This window comes from Coccinella septempunctata, chromosome 2 (genome assembly GCF_907165205.1).
Source record: "Coccinella septempunctata chromosome 2, icCocSept1.1, whole genome shotgun sequence".
Lineage (NCBI taxonomy): Eukaryota > Metazoa > Arthropoda > Insecta > Coleoptera > Coccinellidae > Coccinella > Coccinella septempunctata.
In genome coordinates, this window is record NC_058190.1 from 43,195,861 (window position 1) to 43,217,298 (window position 21,438).

General features: G+C 35.8%; 1 protein-coding gene across 2 annotated transcripts in view; it reads right to left on the reverse strand.

Moving 5' to 3' along the window:
* The window catches only part of LOC123306258, a 265,491-nt gene that overhangs the window by 26,904 nt on the left and 217,149 nt on the right, over positions 1-21,438 (reverse strand). For both annotated transcript variants that reach the window (XM_044888158.1, XM_044888159.1), the window contains exons 5-6: positions 12,222-12,343; positions 4,971-5,089 (exon numbers count right to left, since the gene is read on the reverse strand). In XM_044888158.1, the coding sequence (XP_044744093.1) occupies positions 4,971-5,089; positions 12,222-12,343 (241 nt within the window). The remainder of the gene's footprint in view (positions 1-4,970; positions 5,090-12,221; positions 12,344-21,438) is intronic.

Genomic DNA, 21,438 nt, shown 5'->3' on the forward strand with positions numbered 1-21,438 from the left:
CATGCTGTTTCAGTGAAGTATTGTGTTTTGTGCATGTTTTTGGAATAAATGTTGTTTCCAACGTTAGATTAAAGTGATTAGACTAACACTTTCTCAGAAATGCCTCTTTACAGTGATAATAAAAAGCTTAGTGTGCCCCACGGTAACGAACGGTCAGCTGATTTTGACAAATCGTTAGAGTACCCTATAGTACGAAAATGTGGGGTTATGACGCTTGTCAAAACATTTTTGGGTTTTAGATCAACGCTATGTTGCCCGTTCTACGTAAAAGTTTCTGTTATTAAGTATTTTATCACAATGTCGAATCTCTTCGGAAAATATGTGACGAACATAATTGAAGTGATTGAAGGCATACCAAATCCAGTTTTTTGCATGGAAAACACAAGAGATCAGTGTAATATCATAATATGCACTAGCTTGAGGAGAGTTAATGTTCGTTATTTTCTTTGGCTAAAGTTCGAATACGTTACATCAGTTGAATATTTCAAAAATATTAACCCGAAGATGAAATTCATATGATGCAGTGGTTGGGATTGGGTATCTCCCGAAGGAATCAACAGATAATTACAAGAATGTTAAACTCTTCAACAAAAATCATCTTGCATCAATATAAGTAAAGGGAATTAAAGGAAGTTTCAAGTCGAGATGAACTTCACCTTTGAACAAAAATTTCACATGAATAAACAATTAACAGTACAACTGGCGCGTATTTGTGGCTGTTCATCTTGATACATTGATATAATAATAATAATAAGGTATTTATTGGTACCTTAAGACATTTACAATGTATAGGACAAGTCAAATGAAAAATAGAAAAATCAATTTTCGGGAACTTATTCTACGATGACATTCATCGAAAATCCTGTAGTAAACTTTTCGCATTAATTCACTCAAACATAAAATTCTCTAATGCCACCACTTTTTTGGGTCTCCCAATTGAAGGAAATTCTTTGTCATCCTCTTCATTCACAATCTTTCTGATTGTGGAAATATTCAGCTGAAATATAAGTCGTTTAGATTCAGATGAAACAATATATTAAATTCTCTTATATTGAATAATATGTTCGCTACCGTCTGACGTATTGTGGATTTTAGAATATCAGGGCATAACTATTTGAATGAGCGGACCTGAGTTCTAAATAGCACTTCCTGAAACCCTGTCTCTTTTTTCAATCACTTTCGGCATTTTCGTAATATTAATTGAAATTAGTTGTGGCAACGGCGTTATGACATTAACGACATTTCATGAGTGCCAACCTCACTCCGTTCTAGTTACAAAAACTTATTTCATGGCCAACCGACTGCTAAAATAAATGTGAATGGAGTATAGGTATAGTATGCTCAGTCGCTTAGTATATGTTCATTACACCTCAAATAGATTGATATTGAATTAAATTTCATCTGACTGAGCTTTATCTACTGAATTCCTTATAAGCCCAGTCATTGAATTCGGTCGGTTTGGAACTCGACACAAACATCCGCAAGTTCGAGCATCGTCGCCGAATCGCAGTTGGTTCAGTTCCGCAAATAATTCACACCTTCCCGGCAAGAAGTATAATTTGCAATCTCCTTTATGACGCTTCCCGCGCGCTACTTTTTCCGCATGATTTGAATCCGCGCGGTTTTTCCGTGGCCAATTTCGGTCCTTGTACTTTTTGCCGACCGCGATTAACGCATCCATTCTTGCCTTGCATTGTTGGAAATCCTTATAACGAGATGTCAGACCCTGTCCGACTGTAAAAATTTTATGGCGTTTGCCGCAGCGAAATCCCAGCCCGCAACCGGAGTGTTTGCTCTGTATTTTTATCCGAAACGTTCTGCCTCCCATCCAACTTATTAATTAAACGGGACTAGATTCGGTGAAATATTTTTTTTGGGAAAAGTGGAAACGGGATTCGTTTGTTTTGGTAAATCGCGGCGGATGACGCTCTGCGGGGGAATTTTAGTTTCAGTTTCCATTTTTTGCTCGGTTGGACAGGAAACATAAACAATTTTTTTCTATAGTGCCGTTTCACTGAAACACAGGGCCCACGCAGTTCATCCGGAATATACCATCGCAAAATAGAACAATAGAACATTTTTATGAAAAACACTGACCTTTTTTGCCAAAAATTAGTACTCCGGTGTGGCAAAAATTGTGAATGAATATTTTGGTTCAAGGAAGAAGGCCTGCGCAGGATCAAATCGATTATTTCGATTTTTAATTGATTTTGTTTCAGAGACTGTGACCTAAAGAATTTCAGAAAAATACAATACACTGCGCTATTAATCCGGTCCTTGTTTCGTTGGTGCGCTATGACCTGAGCAAGAACAGATCTTCATATAAATTGGAATTAAGAACGCTCCAAAATATGTGTATGTTATAATACGCCAATAAAGCCTTAAAATAGGTAGGAAGATTATAACAAGGCATTATAGACATCGTTCAGGGTCCTAGATGAATTTTGTGATATATGGTACAATGTAAAGATCTCCTACGATTCATTACACGAAAAATTATAAGACTATCACATTCAAGCACTTCAAGCAGGAAGGAAGAAAAAAGCACATTACACATTGCTTCACTTTTTTCTGATGCATGACCTGTTGCTAGTTCGAGGTCACTAATTTCCAATCTACATAATATCAATTTACTTCTAGCAGGTCCAGTTTGTGAGATATAGCCATAAATTAATTTAAGGATATAGCTCTACTTTGTGCAAACTGACCATGTTTGCATTAACTTTATCCTACTATAAAAAGGGGGAGGATAAGCCTCTTTTAACATTATACCATTCGATTGTATTTCACTAAAATTGTTTTCTTCATGGTTTTTTTTGTACAGATTGATCAAAAATAGAAGAAATAGGAGAATAGGGAATGGGAAACGAATAATATGAAAATTCATGGACCAGTTAATAACGTGCGTTCAAAAAAATTGGTCGTCAAGTAGGCTATGAAATTTTGAAGGCTGATGTTCGGTGGCTGAACGTATGTCTTTCCTTGAATTACTTCATCTTCCCAAAATGTAAACAATGATGACATTAACCTATATATCGTAATTTTGTACGGAAAGGCACTTTTTAGAAAAAGTTACCTGTAAATTTCACCCAACGTTCGAAAAGCATTTCTTTCATTGAGTAAAATGACAAGAATCCAAACAATCGGAGGCGGTTAGAAAAATTCTTCGTAAAAATTTTAACCGTCCACTATTTTCATACGTAAGAGACATGAATCTTGAATTGATCGTGGTATTATGTTTTTTTTGTAAGAAGGTTCTAGCTACTTCAGTCATATGAATAAATCACAGTAAGAATCTCAATAATATGTTCATTAATTCTCTATAAATATTGAATTGATTCAGTCATTACTGAAAATCCATGACTAAACTAAAAGAACTGAATTACACGAAAATAGCTATTGGACAATTTATTAAAATTCAATTCAGCTATAAAAAGGCATGATGCTTTCTCCTTCATAACGTTCTGCTATTAAAGTTCGATAAAAGAAAGTAGGTCTACATTTTGCCTTTGACTGATGCATACTGAACTCCAATTTTTCTTGGATGTTACAAGGTTAGGTAATCACAACCTTTTCAGTTTTCTGATAAAATGTCAATCTTTATGGAAACAAATGTATATCTTTTTTTCAAAATCGGGTGGCATATGCCAACGGATACTCCAGCCACTTGAGGTAAAACCTGAACAGAGGTTTGTCGAGCTTCTGTCATGATGTTTTCATTATTGCTGAACTCTGGAGTTTTCCTCTTTGGTCGACACCTTTTTTGTTTGAACATACCTGTTTCGTCAACACATCGCAAAAATACAATGGAAAAATTCATACTTAATAATCTACAGCAACATAGGCTTCTATGAAGTCGCCGGAACAGAATATTTCCATTCTTCTTCAATTTTCTTTCAAATTTTGAAGTAGGATTCAATAGTAAAAGCCTTTCACACGTCCGTGAAAACCATCTTTATAATTTGCTGATAATTTTAATTCAACAACAATCAAAAATGCTTAAATGACAGTTCACCTGGAAAATAGTATAGCACGAGCTAAGAATTACGTTTAGGCACGAAATATCGACGTTCAAAATTCCATAGCCTACTTGACGACGAATTTTTTTGAACGCACGTTATAAACATTTCAGTTTCTATGGCTGAAACGAAGCAGCACTCATAGAATGTGTTATGACAACCTCACTATAAGAAAGCTATCATTTCGTTAAGGCCTTTGTTTAGTTTCATATTTCATGCGTTTCAGCCAAGCTTTTTCTTTTGCTATATCAAAACAAATTTTTTCGAAATTTGGACTTTTAATAACAAAGCGAAACATGAAGTTTAATTTAGATCGCCTTTTTCAAATCTGATAGGGTTGAAAGCTACAGTATTCGGTTCTAAAACACCGATTCAAAGATAAGTGCGGAATTCGACAGCAATCAGAAGAATATTTCCTGAATTCAATACAGTTTTTCACTTGTTTTTTCATTTTCAAATAAAACTATACCACGAAATTTTGCAAAAATCTCCCATACGCTACACCGAAACTAGTGACTGAGTGTCAATTCAAATGGCTCGGTATTTTCTGAATATTGAGAATTTTTTTTTAGATTCCTATAGCTCTGAAACCGTTGGGCGGATTCAGCCCAGTCAACCGTTGTATTCAGATCCTGAACTTATCCTGTGAACTTCCTAAATCTTAATCCTTTTCTTTCAGTTTTCTCACATCTTGAAACTTCGTTGAATTATTCTTAATCTCAATGGTTCGAAGTTTCTGAACGAGAACCGAGATAATTCGGCAGAAACCACTCGAAATCTATAGAACCGCCATGCCGAATGTGACATAATCGAAATGAAGCAATCGCCTTAGAAAAGTCTTTGTACTTTTCTCGGGATAACTTTCAGGAATTCTTTTGAGGGTCTGCCAGGAACATTCCACTGTATTTCGTTTCATTACGTCGATCAAACGATTCTTACAAAAAAACTTACAAGTGGTCCTGTCGTTTGAAGGCCTTGCCACACATGGTGCAAACGTATTTTCTCTCATCGCTGTGTGTTAGTTTGTGCTTCGCCAAGGCCGAGGCATTTCCGAACACTTTGGCACATATCTGGAATGAAAAAATAAATCGACTCTTAATTGCTCATAATCGATCAGGAAGAGTTATATTCTGGGTTTATGTCTATGGCGGAAAAATTCATTAACTTGGCAGAGGTTCAGTGAGTATTAGTCTCAAGGATTTTGAGTCAGTTGTTACAGATATCAATTAACATAATTGGATTTAACAAATTGAGAGTATATTCGAATGTTCAATGTATGGAAATGCGATGGAATTTTATTCATGATCACAGTCCACCATGACCCAGAATTTAAGCCACACTTTACACTTACTCAATTTGGAGCTGTTTTCTAAATAAAAACAACACAATCCAATCTATGCGGAAACACATAGGTACTGAAATGCTGACAATTTTGAATCAAAGAAACCAAACTACAACACCAAACATTTTTTTAACGAAACATGATACACCTTTTTTATATCTTGTAATGTTATTGGATTATGGAAGCATTTCAAAACACTACTCTAAAGGAAGATGAGCTGTTGCAGAATCTAGAAACATTTAACAAATACAACATACGAGGATAAATTGAAAAATTCTTAGCCTACAATTGAACCAAACAAAATTTCAATGTCAAAATATTTTATTACTCAACATATTCTCCTCTTAATTGGATACATTTATTACAGCGAACCTGCTAAGTATCTAGACCTTTAAAAAAATGTTTCTTCTTGCTCTGCAAACCAGACCTACACAGCTTTTATTACCTCCTCATTGGAAGAAAATTTAGGACCTGCTTTTAAACTTTTTTCAGTTGAGGAATCAGATGATAGTCGGACGGAGCCAAATCTGGTGAATAAGGAGGGTGTTCTAGTAATTCAAACCCTAAATCACGAATTTTTTGCATGACAACATGAGCAAGACTTTTCCAGCAGATTTTTCGACACCAAACTTCTTAGGTCTTGGAGAACCAGGGTATCGCCATTCCATCGATTGTTGTTTTGTCTCTGGATCGTAGAAATGTACCCAAGTCTCATCTATTGTAACAATTCGGTTTAAGAAGTCTACATCGTTTTCAAATCCAGCACAGATCGAACGTGATGCTTCTACCCTTGCACGCTTTTGGTCAACATTCAAACATTTGGGGATCCATTTTGCAGCAATTTTTCTCATGTCCAAATTTACATGAACTATGTGATGAACGTGTTCGTATGAAATATTCAGTGCTTCAGATATCCGTTTTAGACCAATTAGACGGTCTGATAAAATCATGTCATGAACTGCATCGATATTTTCGGGGACTGACACAGAAACTGGTTTTCCCGATCGGTCATCATCTTCAATGGAAAATTCACCTCTTTTGAAGCTTGAAGTATAATTTTTCACGGTCGCATACGAAGGACGTTGATCACCAAAGATATTAAGCGTATCTTCGTAAATCTGCTTACCTCTTATCCCTTTTAAATACAGATACTTGATGATGGCTCGATACTCCAATTTTTCGATTTTCACAATTCCGGTGAACATCTTCTTTCTTTTAATTTATTGCGTAACTCTGGTTTACTTTTTTGACCCCAAACTTCACACTGATACTTCTACTGAGTTATTGTTCGTTGCTATGGTAACGCAATATTTTTTTATGCATGGAAATGGTCTAGCCTAAATAGATATCAATACATCCTCGTATTATCGAGATATCTGAGTGAAAACTTCCGAAAACTTCAATCTTCAACAAAAAGCATAGACGAGGAGAGAAATTGATACATTTTCTCCATTATTATATCGTTCGAATAATCAATGCGTTATTTTTCCTGTATTCTTTCAAAACTAGACATCGTATAAGAATTGGGAATATGCCATTATTACCACGTTTAAAATGCAACACAAAAATCCTCCACCCTCGCATCAGCGAACGAACAGAGAAACTCTCTCGAATTTAATATCGGTGCTACATGAAAAATTCCTTGTTTTATTATGTAGCGAGAAGTTCCAGTGAAATTGTATTTACATTGTAGAGCTCCCCGTTCTCTCTTTATTATCGGAGTAATGAAATATCTGCAGAGCTGTTGGTTAGCAACCAGCCTCCACTCTCGATGTCTGCCTGGACTTTCTGATGGCAAGGGCCACTCGACAGAAACTAAACAGACTATAGAGTATTGCGAACAATGCATTCGTTGAACACAAACCTGTCCGGTCCCCGAGATGCACCAACTGTGAGTGGATTTTGAAGCTACCTGGATTTCACAGCGAGAAAAAGTTCATGTTGAAGAATTGAATGAGAAGTCTGTTACTGAAGGTTTTTTGCGAAAACTTTAGTTTTATAATGATCGTTCGAAGTATTAATGATGAAATGTTGACAGATACTATGAGGAAAATCAGGAATTCAAGTTTATGCAACATGACTTCAGACAGAGTGAGTGATAAATAAGGTACAAAATTCATATCTTCGCTATTTACTCGAAGTAAGTTCAGTTGTTCAGTTTTTTCAAACGGCAACCTTAACTTTTTGTGCCAGTTATAGATAGAGCTTTTGTTTCTAAGGACCATATTGTTATTTATGGGGTTTGTATCAACCCTATTTCTATCAAACTGATGAAATGATTCAACTTATCAAATACATACACTGAAGGAGTGATTCCTGTTTTTCAAAGGGTAGTAATTGGCCCAGTTTCTATCAAAAAGCCCCAATCTTTGTGAATTTTGACTTGAGTAATTTTTCCAAATTGTTCAGAGCAGTCATTTGTATTTTCCCATTCCGTACAACAGAAAGAAACGTAGGCTGACTACAGCTAGACATTGTTGACAAACTACACTGCGCAAAAAAATTAACGCACATTCTGAAAATCTCAATTTTAATGAAAGTTAACTCTACATTGATTTTATAACTTATTTTTTATGTTCTCTCGGGAAGGTTTTGAACGAAACAAGACACATTAAATGGAAGAAAAATTCAGGATTTCACCGAATCTTATGTGAAAGAAGAGAACAATTTTCAAAATTCTGAAATGCTGATAAGTAATTTAATACTTGGTATTCCACCCCTTGCGTTAATTACAGCTCGGCAACGACGGTTCATATTCAAAATGAGTGGTCTTAAAATGTTCTGATCTAATCCTTCCCAGATTTCCCCGAGTTGGATTCCTAAATCATTAAGAGTAGCTGGATGATTTTCTGAACTACTCAGCCTTCTATTGAGGTTGTCCCAAACCTGCTCAATCGGATTGACATCTGGACCTCTTGCTGGCCATTCCATTCGAGAGACTTCAACCTCTTCAAGGTACTCTTGAACGATGCGCGCACGATGGGGTCTGGCATTATCGTCCATAAACTTGAAATTTTCACCATTTGCCCCATATATGGGGCAAATGGCACTACATGCTCTTCAAGAATGTTCCTTATATTACTTATCAGCATTCATAGCTCCATTATCAAAGACCACTAGGTCTGTGCGAGCAGTCAAAGATATTCCACCCCATACCATAATCGATCCTCCCCCGAAACCAGTAGTATTCAGGAAATTGCACTGAGCATATCTTTCATGTGGACGTCTGTATACAAGGGAACGTCGATCACAATGGTAGAGGCAGAATCTAGACTCATCCGTGAAGAGAACTCTTTCCCAAACGGCCTCTTCCCAATGGATATGCTATCTCGCAAAATCCAAACGCGCCCTTCGATGGGCTGGGGTAAGAGCTGGGCCTCTTGCCGCGACACGAGGCCTTAAATCATATTCTCTGAGGCGATTTCTTATTGTCTGAGTGCTAATTTGCACCTCATGAATTTGCTCAAGCTGAATTTGAAGGAGGCGAGCGGTTGCAACCGTTGTCTCAACGAAGAAACTCTAAAGTAACGTTCTTGGATGGCAGTTGTTACCCGTGGTCTACCCCGTCCTGGTCTTCGGACATTTATATCTGTCTCCCTGAATCGCTGTAACATTCTGGACACACTTGTATGGGAAACCCCAAACCTTTCTGCAATTCTTGTGTATGTCCACCCTTCTTCTCGCAAAACTACCGCTTGGGCACATTCCTCTTGGGTCAAATTGCGTGTTTCGCGTTGCATAGCGATCGAGTGTAGAGAATCAAACGAAAGAAAAACTATTGATCACTAGAATTGATCGAGAACAACTGATTTTAGAATGGAGCCAATACATTCAAAATCTGATAATATCATCTTTTTTTTTATTCCTGCTGGGAAAAAACATCTGTATTGAAGAAACCCGTTGAAAGTGGATAACATATACATATATGCATGCATAATTCTGATAAAAATAATCATCATTGAGAACACCCTCACTTGTAGAATAAATTCGAGATTTCCATAATGTGCGTTAATTTTTTTGCGCAGTGTATATTAAATTTTCTGAAGAATTTATTTTCCCATCAGACCTTTCTTAGTGAGAAAATTGAAAGTAGAAACTCTAGAAATTTTTGGTTCGACTACATTTTATAAATGCATTGGTCTTGTTTCTTGTTTTGTGTAGACATGAACTTTACTCGTAAAAAATGAATCATTTTTCAATAATTGCATAAGTTAGTTCATTTAATTTCAATCAGGAGATAAAACAACATTTCTCCTATTGAAGAGACATTGGGTGCTGGAGGGTTTGTGTTGTAGATAAGAAGAGAAGTTCTTGAAATATAGCTTGAATAATATGTTTCTTAATTATTCGAAGAATCAAGTTCAAATAACGCATATTAGCGATCGATTCCCAGGATCAAATTTGTTCGAAATGAAAACATCATGTCTGAATCACTGCAGAAAGATCCGCGACAGACAAGCCTAGGCGCATGGTCGATAATGACTATATTTTCATTTGCTGAAAGCCATAATTCAGGGAAAATTGTACTCGAATCCATGCCCTGATAACGGTCCGATGCAAGGATGACGCGGCAGATTTATATATTTATGAACAAACATTCGAAAAATGTCGATCAAATATAACGCTGAATTCACTGCCAATTCGCTTGATTGCATTTTCGCCAAACCATCCGCAAAATAATTACACCTATATTGAATGTACTCGTTCATGCCGAAATTGAATACAAATTTCATTAAATATGTAGATTCAACATCGGCTGTTTCCTCGCAACGGAACAACGAGCTGTTACGCTGAAAATCGTACGAATGGAATTCAGGATTGCATTCTTGTATGCCAAATTTTTCAGTTATGCCTAGTTGTTGATGGGGAACAGTCAACAAATTCACCCTCTACTCCATTATGATGAAGTAGGACAGGTCCTTCTTCCCTATCCTAGGGGATAGGGTGTAGTGTTCAAAAAATTTTGCTTTGACTAGGCTATAAATATTTGAAGGAAATTTCCTATTGAGCTGATTATTTTTCCATTGCAAGCATGCAAACATAGGTTTGGGAATCATTCAGACTATAGAAAAATCAACACCTTACTGAGAAAACTTGTTTCGTAGAGTGTTTTCTCCAAAAAATATATTTTTTTTAATATGTATTTTACTTGCGCGTTGATCGGACATGACTGCAATATGGCGAAAGCGCAAGAATTCCACAAAGCCTTCAGCTTCACAGATGAACCTGAGAGTCCTGAGAGAATTGAGAATACATAAGTAAGTGAATTAATCTCGAGTGTCACATATTTTTCTTCTTCAACATAATAAAACACACATTTGCAGCGGGATTCATTAAACTTTTATTATAGTCCGATAAACGATTTGACAGTCAATCGATTTCTAAAACGAAATCACTGAAACCTTTTCATTTCAGAATATATTGAAGAAGTAGCAATTGAGAATAATTGAATGGACGTTTGAACATCATAATTTGAAGCGAGAATGATATTCTGAAAGATCATCACTGAATTCTCGATTGAAAACAAATTGACGTCTATTCGTCGATCAAGCGTTGATTCCCCGATCAAGCTTTATGAAACCCGGAGTTAGAGTGGTTAAAATGATGTTTTTCACAAGAGTGCGCGTTCAACCTTTTTTCCGCCGACATTTCAAGTCGCTATCAAATATTTTAGACTTTATACAAACACTTTTTGGTGAAATGACTTATTTTGATGACTTATATCTTCTGTCAATAGAAAAGGCCCAACTTTGAAAATACCCAATTTATACATGAATAAACAGTGTTTTTATTATTATAACCTATATGAATTATGGCCGTATGCACCGTTTGATTGAACGTAGCTTAAGCTCTAAAACGACGTTTAAGCATAGAATCTCTATGGAAAAAAAGGATGTTTAAGGAATTAATCTCGTTTAATGAAACGGTGCATATGGCCATTAATCAAATCAAATTTGATTTGCGGAAAGTGTTTTGACCGCACTCGATCGTACATGTTAGAAAAATGACTATTTTCTCTGGATGCCCAAAATTCCTACTTCCTTTGTAGAATTTGCAATACGTATTTGAATTGTGGGAATCACCTCGTATAAGTCGGTGAAATAAGGATGCGATTATTCTTCATTAACTGACCCCGAGATTCCACAGGAAAATTTAAATTTTTTCCGGGAAATGGTATATTTATTCACGTGATTAATTTTTCAACCATTAACCTCGAGAACGTTCCTCTACGATGAAGAGGGATTTTGCCTTATGACGCAATCATCATCAATAAGTCTGCTCTGACAAGGAAATGAACCTCGTTTTAGTCAAGGGGACTTTATTTCACGAAGTTCCTTCATTCCCAAATTCTATATTGCTATTGTTTTAATAGAAATATTACCGTCATTCTGCATATACTTTTGTGACGTTGGGATAATTGGAAACTCCATTTTATCTCTTTTCCCATTTCATTTTCCGCATGACTAATTGATGGCCGTATAAATTGGAGATCTGTCTGATGTTTTTCATTCAGAGCGTAGTGTTTTATGTCGTTTCAGTAAGCTTTTTTCAGGATCTTGTTGTGAGGGATCCTGCATTTGTGTCTTTATGTATTGGTATAAATGAAATTTTACTAACTGTTGAAGTCTAGGATGAGAAGCTTGTCTTTGTTCCTTAGAAGTCGGGAACTGTGTCTACACTTTACGTTTCCATAAAAATAATCTTCTGACATTTCAAGTCTGTATGCGTCCACTGTTATTCATCTATTAAATCTATCGATTGTCAATAATATAATAAAAAATTGTGGGTAATGTCTGATATGAGAGTTATTTGATTTGTGGATAATATAATCGATTAACCTTATTATTTTGAATACTCACTTGGCATTGTTGAGGCCCTTGACGATTAGGCGATGCTGCTTTGGGTCTTTGTCTTTTAACAGCTAGTTTAACAACATCCGGTGTTGTACTTCCGATTTTCTTTTCGTCAGTTGTCGTTGATACTGAAATTTAAGAGTACATATTTGAATATTATGAGAAACTCACAGTTCAACTGAATAATTTGAATTATTTTTTCGATTTTAGAATCCTATCAAGGTATTATATTATTATAACCTTAGAACATAAATAGTTCCAAGATTATAACGGCGAAACCTTTTCGGTTTTCGAATGCGTGAATTCATTGATTTCTGCAATGTCAAAGTTCTGACTTTCCCAAACAATAATTCCTCTCCGTTGTTGAAGCCCTTGTGCCATCAAGGACATATTTTTAGCTTCATGGAGTCATTTATTTACATATTATTACATTATTTACATATTATTACAGTTATACGTAACCTTCCAACTGGTAAGTTAAGAAAACTTTTCCAAACTCCTTATATTTGTGACTTTAATCATCGAATTGTCGGTACATACGACCTGTTAGGAGAAACATCAGTCAAAAAGAATTCGCGTGTGTCTTTTTACCCCGAAACGTACTCATTTAACGAACTTTAGTCCTTTCGCTGTCAACCTCATTTATTTTTCGACGTCCTGAAAGAAAACAAACTTAAATCGGCTTCAAAGATGAAGCGAAAGAACACAAGCCCGTCTGTAATTGATTTACTGAAGAATCTGGCTAATTGGGAAGATGAAATTTTCGATAGATTGGGTCAAATGTCGTACAGATACCAGAGTGGCGTAGCAAGGGGGTGGCACAAGGGTCCTTGTGCCACAGTTTCCTGAAATGGTTTTGATTTTCTCACATTTCAACCTTAGTTATATTATGTGATGATAATCAATTATATTACGAGGATGTATTGATATCTAGTTAGCCAAGAACAGTTCCATGCAAATAAGAATATTGCGTTACCATAGCAACGAACAATAACTCATTAGAAGTGTCAATGTGAAATTTGAGGTCAAAAGAGTGAACCAGAGTTACGCAATAAATTAAAACAAAGAAGATGTCCACCGAAATTGTGGAAATCGAAAAATTGGAGTAACGAGCCATCATCAAGTACCTCTATTTAAAAGGGTTAACAGTTAAGCAGATTTACGAAGATATGCTTAATATCCTTGGTGATCAATGTCCTTCGTATGCGACCGTAGAAAATTGGACTGCAAGCTTAAAAAGAGGTAAATTTTTCACTGAAGATGATCGGGAAGGCCAGTTTCTGTGTCAGTCCCCGAAAACATCGATGCAGTTCATGATATGATTTTATCAGACCGTCGAATTGGGCTAAAACGGATATCTAAAGCACTGAGTATTTCAACGCGTTCATCATATAGTTCACGTCAATTTGGACATGAGAAAAATTGCTGCAAAATGGATCCCCAAATGTTTGAATGTTGACCAAAAGCGTGCAAGGGTAGAAGCATCGCGTTCGATCTGTGCTCGATTTGAAAACGATGTAGACTTCTTAAATCGAATTGCTACTATGGATGAGACTTGGGTACATTTCTACGATCCAGAAACAAAGCAACAATCCATGGAATGGCGACACTCTGGTTCTCCAAGATATAAGAAGTTTCGTGTCCAAAAATCTGCTGGAAAAGTTCTTGCTTTAGTTTTTTGGGATTGCCATAGAGTAATCAGGATTGATTTTTTGGATAAGGGTAAAACAATAACCGGAGATTACTATTCGACATTGCTGATAACTCTACGGGAAAAAATTGAAGAGAAAAGAAGCGGAAAGCTATCCAAAGGTGTTTTGTTTTTGCTGGACAACGCCCTTGCAAAAAATTCGTGATTTAGGGTTTGAATTACTAGAACACCCTGCTTATTCATCAGATTTGGCTCCATCCGACTATCAACTCTTTCCTCAACTAAAAAAAGTTTACATTTTCTTCCAACGAGGAGGTAATAAAAACTGTGGTGGTCTGGTTTGCAGAGCAAGAAGAACATTTTTTTTGAAAGGTCTAGAGACGTTGCAGGTTCGCTGTAATGAATGTATCCCTTTAAGGGAAGAATATATTGAGTAATAAAATATTTTGACATTGAAATTTCGTTTGGTTCTATAGTAGGCTAAGAATTTTTCAATATATCCTCGTATACCCAGAAGTGATAGCCGGTGCACGCCAATGGCTGACGCGCAGAAATCGCACTCAGCAGGTTGTTGTGATAAGGGGACGGTATAAAAATTGAGTTATGAGATGAAGTCTTCTGTTGACAATTCCCTGTGGAAATAAGTTGTTTGCCCTAACTCGAGCACTCCATTACTTGCCGTCGTGCGTCAATATCAATAAATGCCCGGGATAGGGCACCAATTTTCGATTTCTTCAGCCCTGGGCACTCCAAAGTAGGTAAATTAGTCCGAGAACATGGAAAAATCTGTTGGTGCTCTTTGGCGGTTTTAACGGACGGGGGTAATGGAGAAATACCGCGCCTGGTTTGCACATTCGGGGTATTCGGCGAGTGGGAAATTAAAATTTCCCGAGGATTCTCCGCGAATTCAATGAAGAAGTATGCATTAATTTGATGCAAATAGCCGAATATCGGCTATTTGCTCATATAGAAATTGAAGGGTATCCATCGATAAAAAACGAGAAGAATTTTACATTTCTGCATCCGACAACAAATAATAAAATCCTTGTAGTATTGCTTGTTATCAGAGCTGTGCCAAGCACTAAAAAAGTGCTTGGAGCATTAAGCATTGAGAACGAGAGGAGAGGTGCCTCCAAATTTCGATTCCAAGCTTATTGTGAAGGTAATTCGAAGTTTTGAGAAATAAGATTTTTCCGATCAAAATACAAATTTCAAATTTCATCTCAAATTGGAAGAACGAAACTTGGATATTCAAATCTGGATTAGATTGAAACGGAGTATAATTGAAGAAACATATGTAAACTTCTTTAAAACATACGAAACACCCTAATTTCTCTGGTACTAAAAACTGATTTTGGCCAGTGAAAACACATTCGTCAATGAGATGGCGCTAAAAACGTACTGTTAATTCAGAAAAACTGTTCAATAACAGTTTTCTGTTTTATAATTGAGGTGCGTGAAATTCGAATTCTATTCCCTGTATTGAATTTCAATATCGACTTCGTTGAAACCAGAAAACAAATATCCCGAGCGACAAATCAAAAGTATGGTTTTGTTTTGTGACCAGGAATCAGGATGTTAGTCTTCATCTGAACATTGTTTGGAATTTGGAATCAATTGATATCGATGAAATACGCTGTCAAATGTGCTATATTTTCATTTGCAATTTATGACAATTTTACAAAAATTTGAAATTATAGACAACGAATAAAGCTTTGACTAGGACACAGGAGTATATGGTGAACTGCTTTACGTCGAAAATGTTATTTCTGTGCTAAACATTGTTTTGAAATAAAGAAATTCAATGTATGTACCATCATAGCATACATATTTCACTTACTTGCATATTATTCACAGAATTGTCAGAACCACAATTGAAAAAAACATTATACAAGACCTGTATTACCTTCATTATAGGTAGTTTCTTTATTCTTTTCCTATGATTTCTTCATGTCATGGCCTCTTTATGACACAATATACAAATTGATTAATGAATTAACAAAACCGTGAGTGTTTTCATGAAACTTTTCAAACAATAATTTTACAGTCACTCGATTCTCAAATCGAAATCAATAAAACCTTTGCGTTTCTGAATATATTGAAAGAGTAGCAATTGAGAATCTTTGAATGGACGTATATTGGTCATAATTTCCCCTAAATAGGCTCCTCATGCAAGGGATGCTTCCTGCCTACAACAATTTACGTGGATGAATAGTTCTCAATTATTGACTTGTTCATTGCAAATGGTGAATAGTCAGTAGAGTTTGCAGGACTATTCGCCCTGAAAATTTTATCCACTATGGAGCACTGAAAATAAAAATCGAAGAATGACCGAGTCACATATTACCACTTCTAATTCTTAAATTTCCACTTCACTTTTTAAAGTGAAAAACTTAATTTCAGAATATCCATTTTATTTGATACTTAGAGGTTTTCAACAAGAAATTAGACAATAAATTTCAATAATCCGCAACTAGAACGAGCTAGATAAACAAAAGGAATCAAAACATTCAAAACCTCTTTGAACAAAATGATCTGAAATCTTACAAAATTCCATTTGTTTGTGCAAGTGGCCTTGAAATGAATATTTTAACCAGTATTAGGGTCTTAGAAACACATTTGAAACACAGATGGCACTCACATCACTTCAGTCGCTTAGTTTCCCATCTTTCTACTATATAATATTTAGTATATATATATTTAAGAAGTATTGAAAAAGATTTTTTTGACCGGTCCTGAAGCTACAAAACAATTCAATCGAAGGAATTTGATACTATAACAGTGAAATTTGAAATGCATTCTGCAAATCATGTAATTGGGAGCTTCAGTTGGAAAATTCAGAAGTTTATGAAATGAAAATGATTCAGTTAGAAAATACAACAGAGGTTTATCGAATGAAAACAATAAATCAAAATGGACTTGGCTCAGTTCCCGATGATGTTTTGGGTACATTTTCGCAAGGCCACTTAATTTTTAAGTATTATGGGAAATCTCTTCTTCCTTTATGTTCTTGGCGCTTTCATTGTCCGCCTTATAACCTCGAAAAAGTCGCAAAAACCGACTGAACATCGGGGCACAATGCATTATTCATGCAATATTAATACGCGCTCGCAATATTTATGTATTTTTTCACGAATTCCACATCCAAGAAACGAACGAGAAATTTATCATTCAGAGGATGCGACCTCCCCAACAAGGCGAAGTATTGATTTATATTTCTCTAACTCGCATTTATAACTGCTTTTATTGAAGGAGTGATGTTATAGGGATAGCAGGCACATGTAAATGTTCGACCGTATATGTGATTTGCTCTTCCGTCATATTGATTTACTACCACTGCGAGGATTACTGATGAACTATTGAACTATCAGCAGTAGAAAATACAAATAGTATAATCACACAGCTGGGTGTAGCTATGGAATGACAATTATGAGTACACAAATACCCTGATTGATGTCCGTTGGAATTATTGGATGTACCTACTGGGGTGATTTGAAATAAATGACACTAGAATTACGAGGATATAGGTATTGAAAAATTCTTAGCCTATTGTAGAACCAAACAAAATTTCAATGTCAAAATATTTTATTACTCAATATATTCTCCTTTTAATTGGATACATTTAGTACAGCGAATCTGCAAAGTCTCTGGACCTTTAAAACCAGACCTCCACAGATTTTATTATGCCCTCGTTGGAGGAGAATTTACGACCTTTTAAACTTTTTTTCAGTTGAGGAATGAGATGATAGTCGTATGGAGCCAAATCTGGCGAATAAAGGGGGTGTTCTAGTAATTCAAACCCTAAATCACGAATTTTTTGCAAGGCAATATGAGATTTGTGTGCAGGGGCGTTGTTCTGCAAAAACAAAGCACTTTTTCATAGCTTTCCACGTCTTTTCTCTTTAATTTTATCCCGTAGAGTGGTCAGTAATTTCGAATAGTAATCTCCAGTTAATGTTCTACCCTTATCCAAAAAATCAATCATGATTACTCATGATGAAACTTCTCAGGTCTTGGAGAACCAGAGTGTCGCCATCCATACCATAGTAACAATTCGGTTCAAGAAGTCTACATCGTTTTCAAATCGAGTACAGATCGAACGCGATGCTTCTACTCTTGCACGCTTTTGGTCAACATTCAAACATTTGGGGATCCATTTTGCAGCAATTTTTCTCATGTCCAAATTGACGTGAACTTTTGATGAACGCGTTCGTTTGAAATATTCAGTGCTTTAGATATTCGTTTTAACCCAATTCGACGGTCTGATAAAATCATGTCATGAACTGCATCGATATTGTCGGGGACTGACACAGAAACTGGCCTTCCCGATCGGTCATCATCTTCAATGGAAAATTCACCTCTTTTGAAGCTTTCAGTCCAATTTTTCACGGTCGCATACGAAAGATATTGATCACCAAGGGAATTAAGCATATCTTCGTGAATCTGCTTAATTCTTAACCCTTTTAAATACAGATACTTAACGGCCAGCAGATCTGAAAGAGATTTGAGTTGGAACTGCCTCTGGACAGGACCTTATCACGACAATTGAAAGCATCTAGCTTTAAAGCCAGCAAATGAGCCCATAGAATGATTATTCTGATTGCCTGTAATACATATTATAATAAAAAAAAAAGATACTTGATAATGGATCGACACTCCAATTTTTCGATTTTCACAATTACGGTGGATATCTTCTTTCTTTTAATTTATTGCGTAACTCTGGTTTACTTTGTTGACCTCAAACTTCACACTGACACTTCTAATGAGTTATTGTTCGTTGCTATGGTAACGCAATATTTTGACGGACGAAGTCAACTTTTCTCTGGTTTAAAACCAGACGTTTTCTGACATCTTAATGTCATTACTGTATTCACGAATGCACGAGTTCAGTAAAAATCCATAACTAAACAATTTTTTCACTGTTTTTGTTGAAACCATTTGTTTGTAATAATTTGTGGAATGAATTGGGTTTGTTTTGATTTTCCGACGTGAAAAAAATCGTTCATAAAAAGCTCCATTCATTCAGTGAACGTATACCTCGAACTGGAAGCGACGCAACAAAATAAAAAAGTCCTTATTTCTGCCAACATCCAAAATGAACTATTATAAGAACTTCATAAAAGCTTGTAGGTTGTCCACAGACGATATTGTCGAGTCCGGTCACAGAATGGTCCTCTCGTCATTATTTCAGTCAGGCAGTGACATGGCTGGTGTCTTATATCCTGAAGCTCAGAGCCATTGTGGCTTTTCATGACCAGAATATCAAATCCGGGAATTATTTGCCATAATCCTTCTTCATTGAAAAAAAAATTCTGACCCGGCGCGTCTAGGCATTTTGTTGCTTTTGTTGGAGTTCTGTATGATTGAAAAATCAGAGCTCTTTTTCCTTGGGATTTGGGGCGGAGTGAACATATCTTTCAAGCGGAATTATGTCACACGTGTCTTGTTATTCTGTTGTTCGGTGTTCGGTGAATTCAAAAGTGAGGCTTGTTCTCCAGACACGATAAATCTGTAGATGTTGTTATGCCTCGCTAGGGAATATGGGACAATTCAGAAACGGTTTCTTCTATCAGTCATCCAGTAATGCCTCTCTTTTAGAAAAGGTCAATTCCTCGAAAATAAGTACTAGGTACTTATTAAAGAAAATGCAACATGTTATATCAAGACATGTGTCTTTGATCTCAGTGTCAGTAGCCTATATTTGTAGACATAATACAGTGTATCAGTCAAACGAGGTTCAACTCAACAAGAAGCTGCAAAATTAGTGACCCTATGGTATATTGGAAAAGAATGTTAACCAACCAATTAAGAAACAGGCACAGTGCTGCATATTCCGATTCAGAAATCGCATATTTCATGCTTCTGCCCGAAGTAAACATTGTTACGGTGTATTCTTCGAACATCGTTATTAGTAAAATTAATGACTCAACAAATTTTACCCTTCCAACTTTGTCCCGAATGGGATACGGTTAATTTCAGCGATATTAAACTTCCTCACTCTGATTACAAGCTGTTCCATTCACACCAGGTTCAGCTGAACAATACTTTGGAGGAATAATTAACGATGTATAAAATTTCGTGGGAAATTTGACGACATTCATTTTAATCGAATCGCGGCTGATAAGAGAGTTATCTTCTGCACGAAACACTTGAACACATATTGCAATTATAAGGATATCTTTACTCGAAGAGTAGTAATCCTCACACAACTAACAGTTCGTTGGAAATGTGATTTTTTTTTCAAATATTATAGGATCAACATTGAAGTGGATGAAATGGTATTAAGATGAAAAATAGGTAGCAAAATTCGTGCAATTCAAGACGAAGGGAATCAACTTGCCATTTATAAAAATTCACTCACATCGACAAACGAAAATGGCAATTCCCAAATTGTTTCACCTCTCTTACGAAATTTCACAAGAGCTCGAAGTCATATGGGATTGCGGAGTTTTATGATGTCATAAAATCTATTCCGATGTGAGAAAAAAAATGCTCTTAAAGTTTTTTATAAATTTAACAGATTTTACGGGCTTTCTTAATGGTTTCGACATGTAGGTTGATCTATAACAATTGTGAAAAGTTTGGCAACTTGTTGAGCTAGTGGTTTGGAACGAAAATACTGTGTGAGTATCACAACAAAATTATTATTTGACAATTAACTGTTTGTGATGTATAGAAATACCTACTTCAGTAACCGTTACCGGTGAAACACCCTGTTTACTGAATAATATGATCAATGAGTCTTTATTTGCTCTATAATATCCAGAAGTTATTTTTAAGGTTATGGAAAATGTTCCTTATATGAAACAAATTTTATTCACGACCACTGCATAAAGTAATAATCTATGATATGATTTCAGGAATAATTTTTTTTCAATCGTTAAAGTATGGTATTCTACACTTATAACACTATTCACATAGATGATTTATTCACCAAAGAACTTAACTAAGTTCATCCGCGTGAAAGATAACCATCATAATATGCTCGTCGGATAATTTGCAATTCATTCATTGAAATTTAATGAGAAATAATTACCAGAGAATTATTTCAAAGAGGGGCACTTGCAAAACCCATTCAGAAAAACTTTTCTCGCAATACACGGTTGATATTAAGTTTGGCTTTCGTGGATAAAGTTTCAGATTAACGCAAAATTGAAATATTAGTTCAGTTCCTGCTTGCTTGTTGCTAGGAATGAGAGCGGAAGTGTCAGGAATAAAATATTGCTTTGGACTCACCCAAAAGGAATTCTTCTTCCAAATCAGTTATGTCTGTAAGAGGTATCGGAAATAAAAAAATTACCGATCCAAAAGACTTTATGCAACTACCTGTACATCTTGTAAAAAACATTATGTGTCTCAGAAACGGTTTCCCGGACGACGCTAAAATTTTGGGAGAATCTTGAGAGCTAAGATTTTTCCCTCTGTCATATCGTGTATTTTGTTTCCTCTCTGAGATAATATTTTCCATTTAATTTTTCGATATAATCGAGGCTCTAAAAACAACATCAATTAGGTCAACACAGGATTACAGCAATCTGAACAGGTAAAGCCTCAAAAAATAAGAGAAGACTA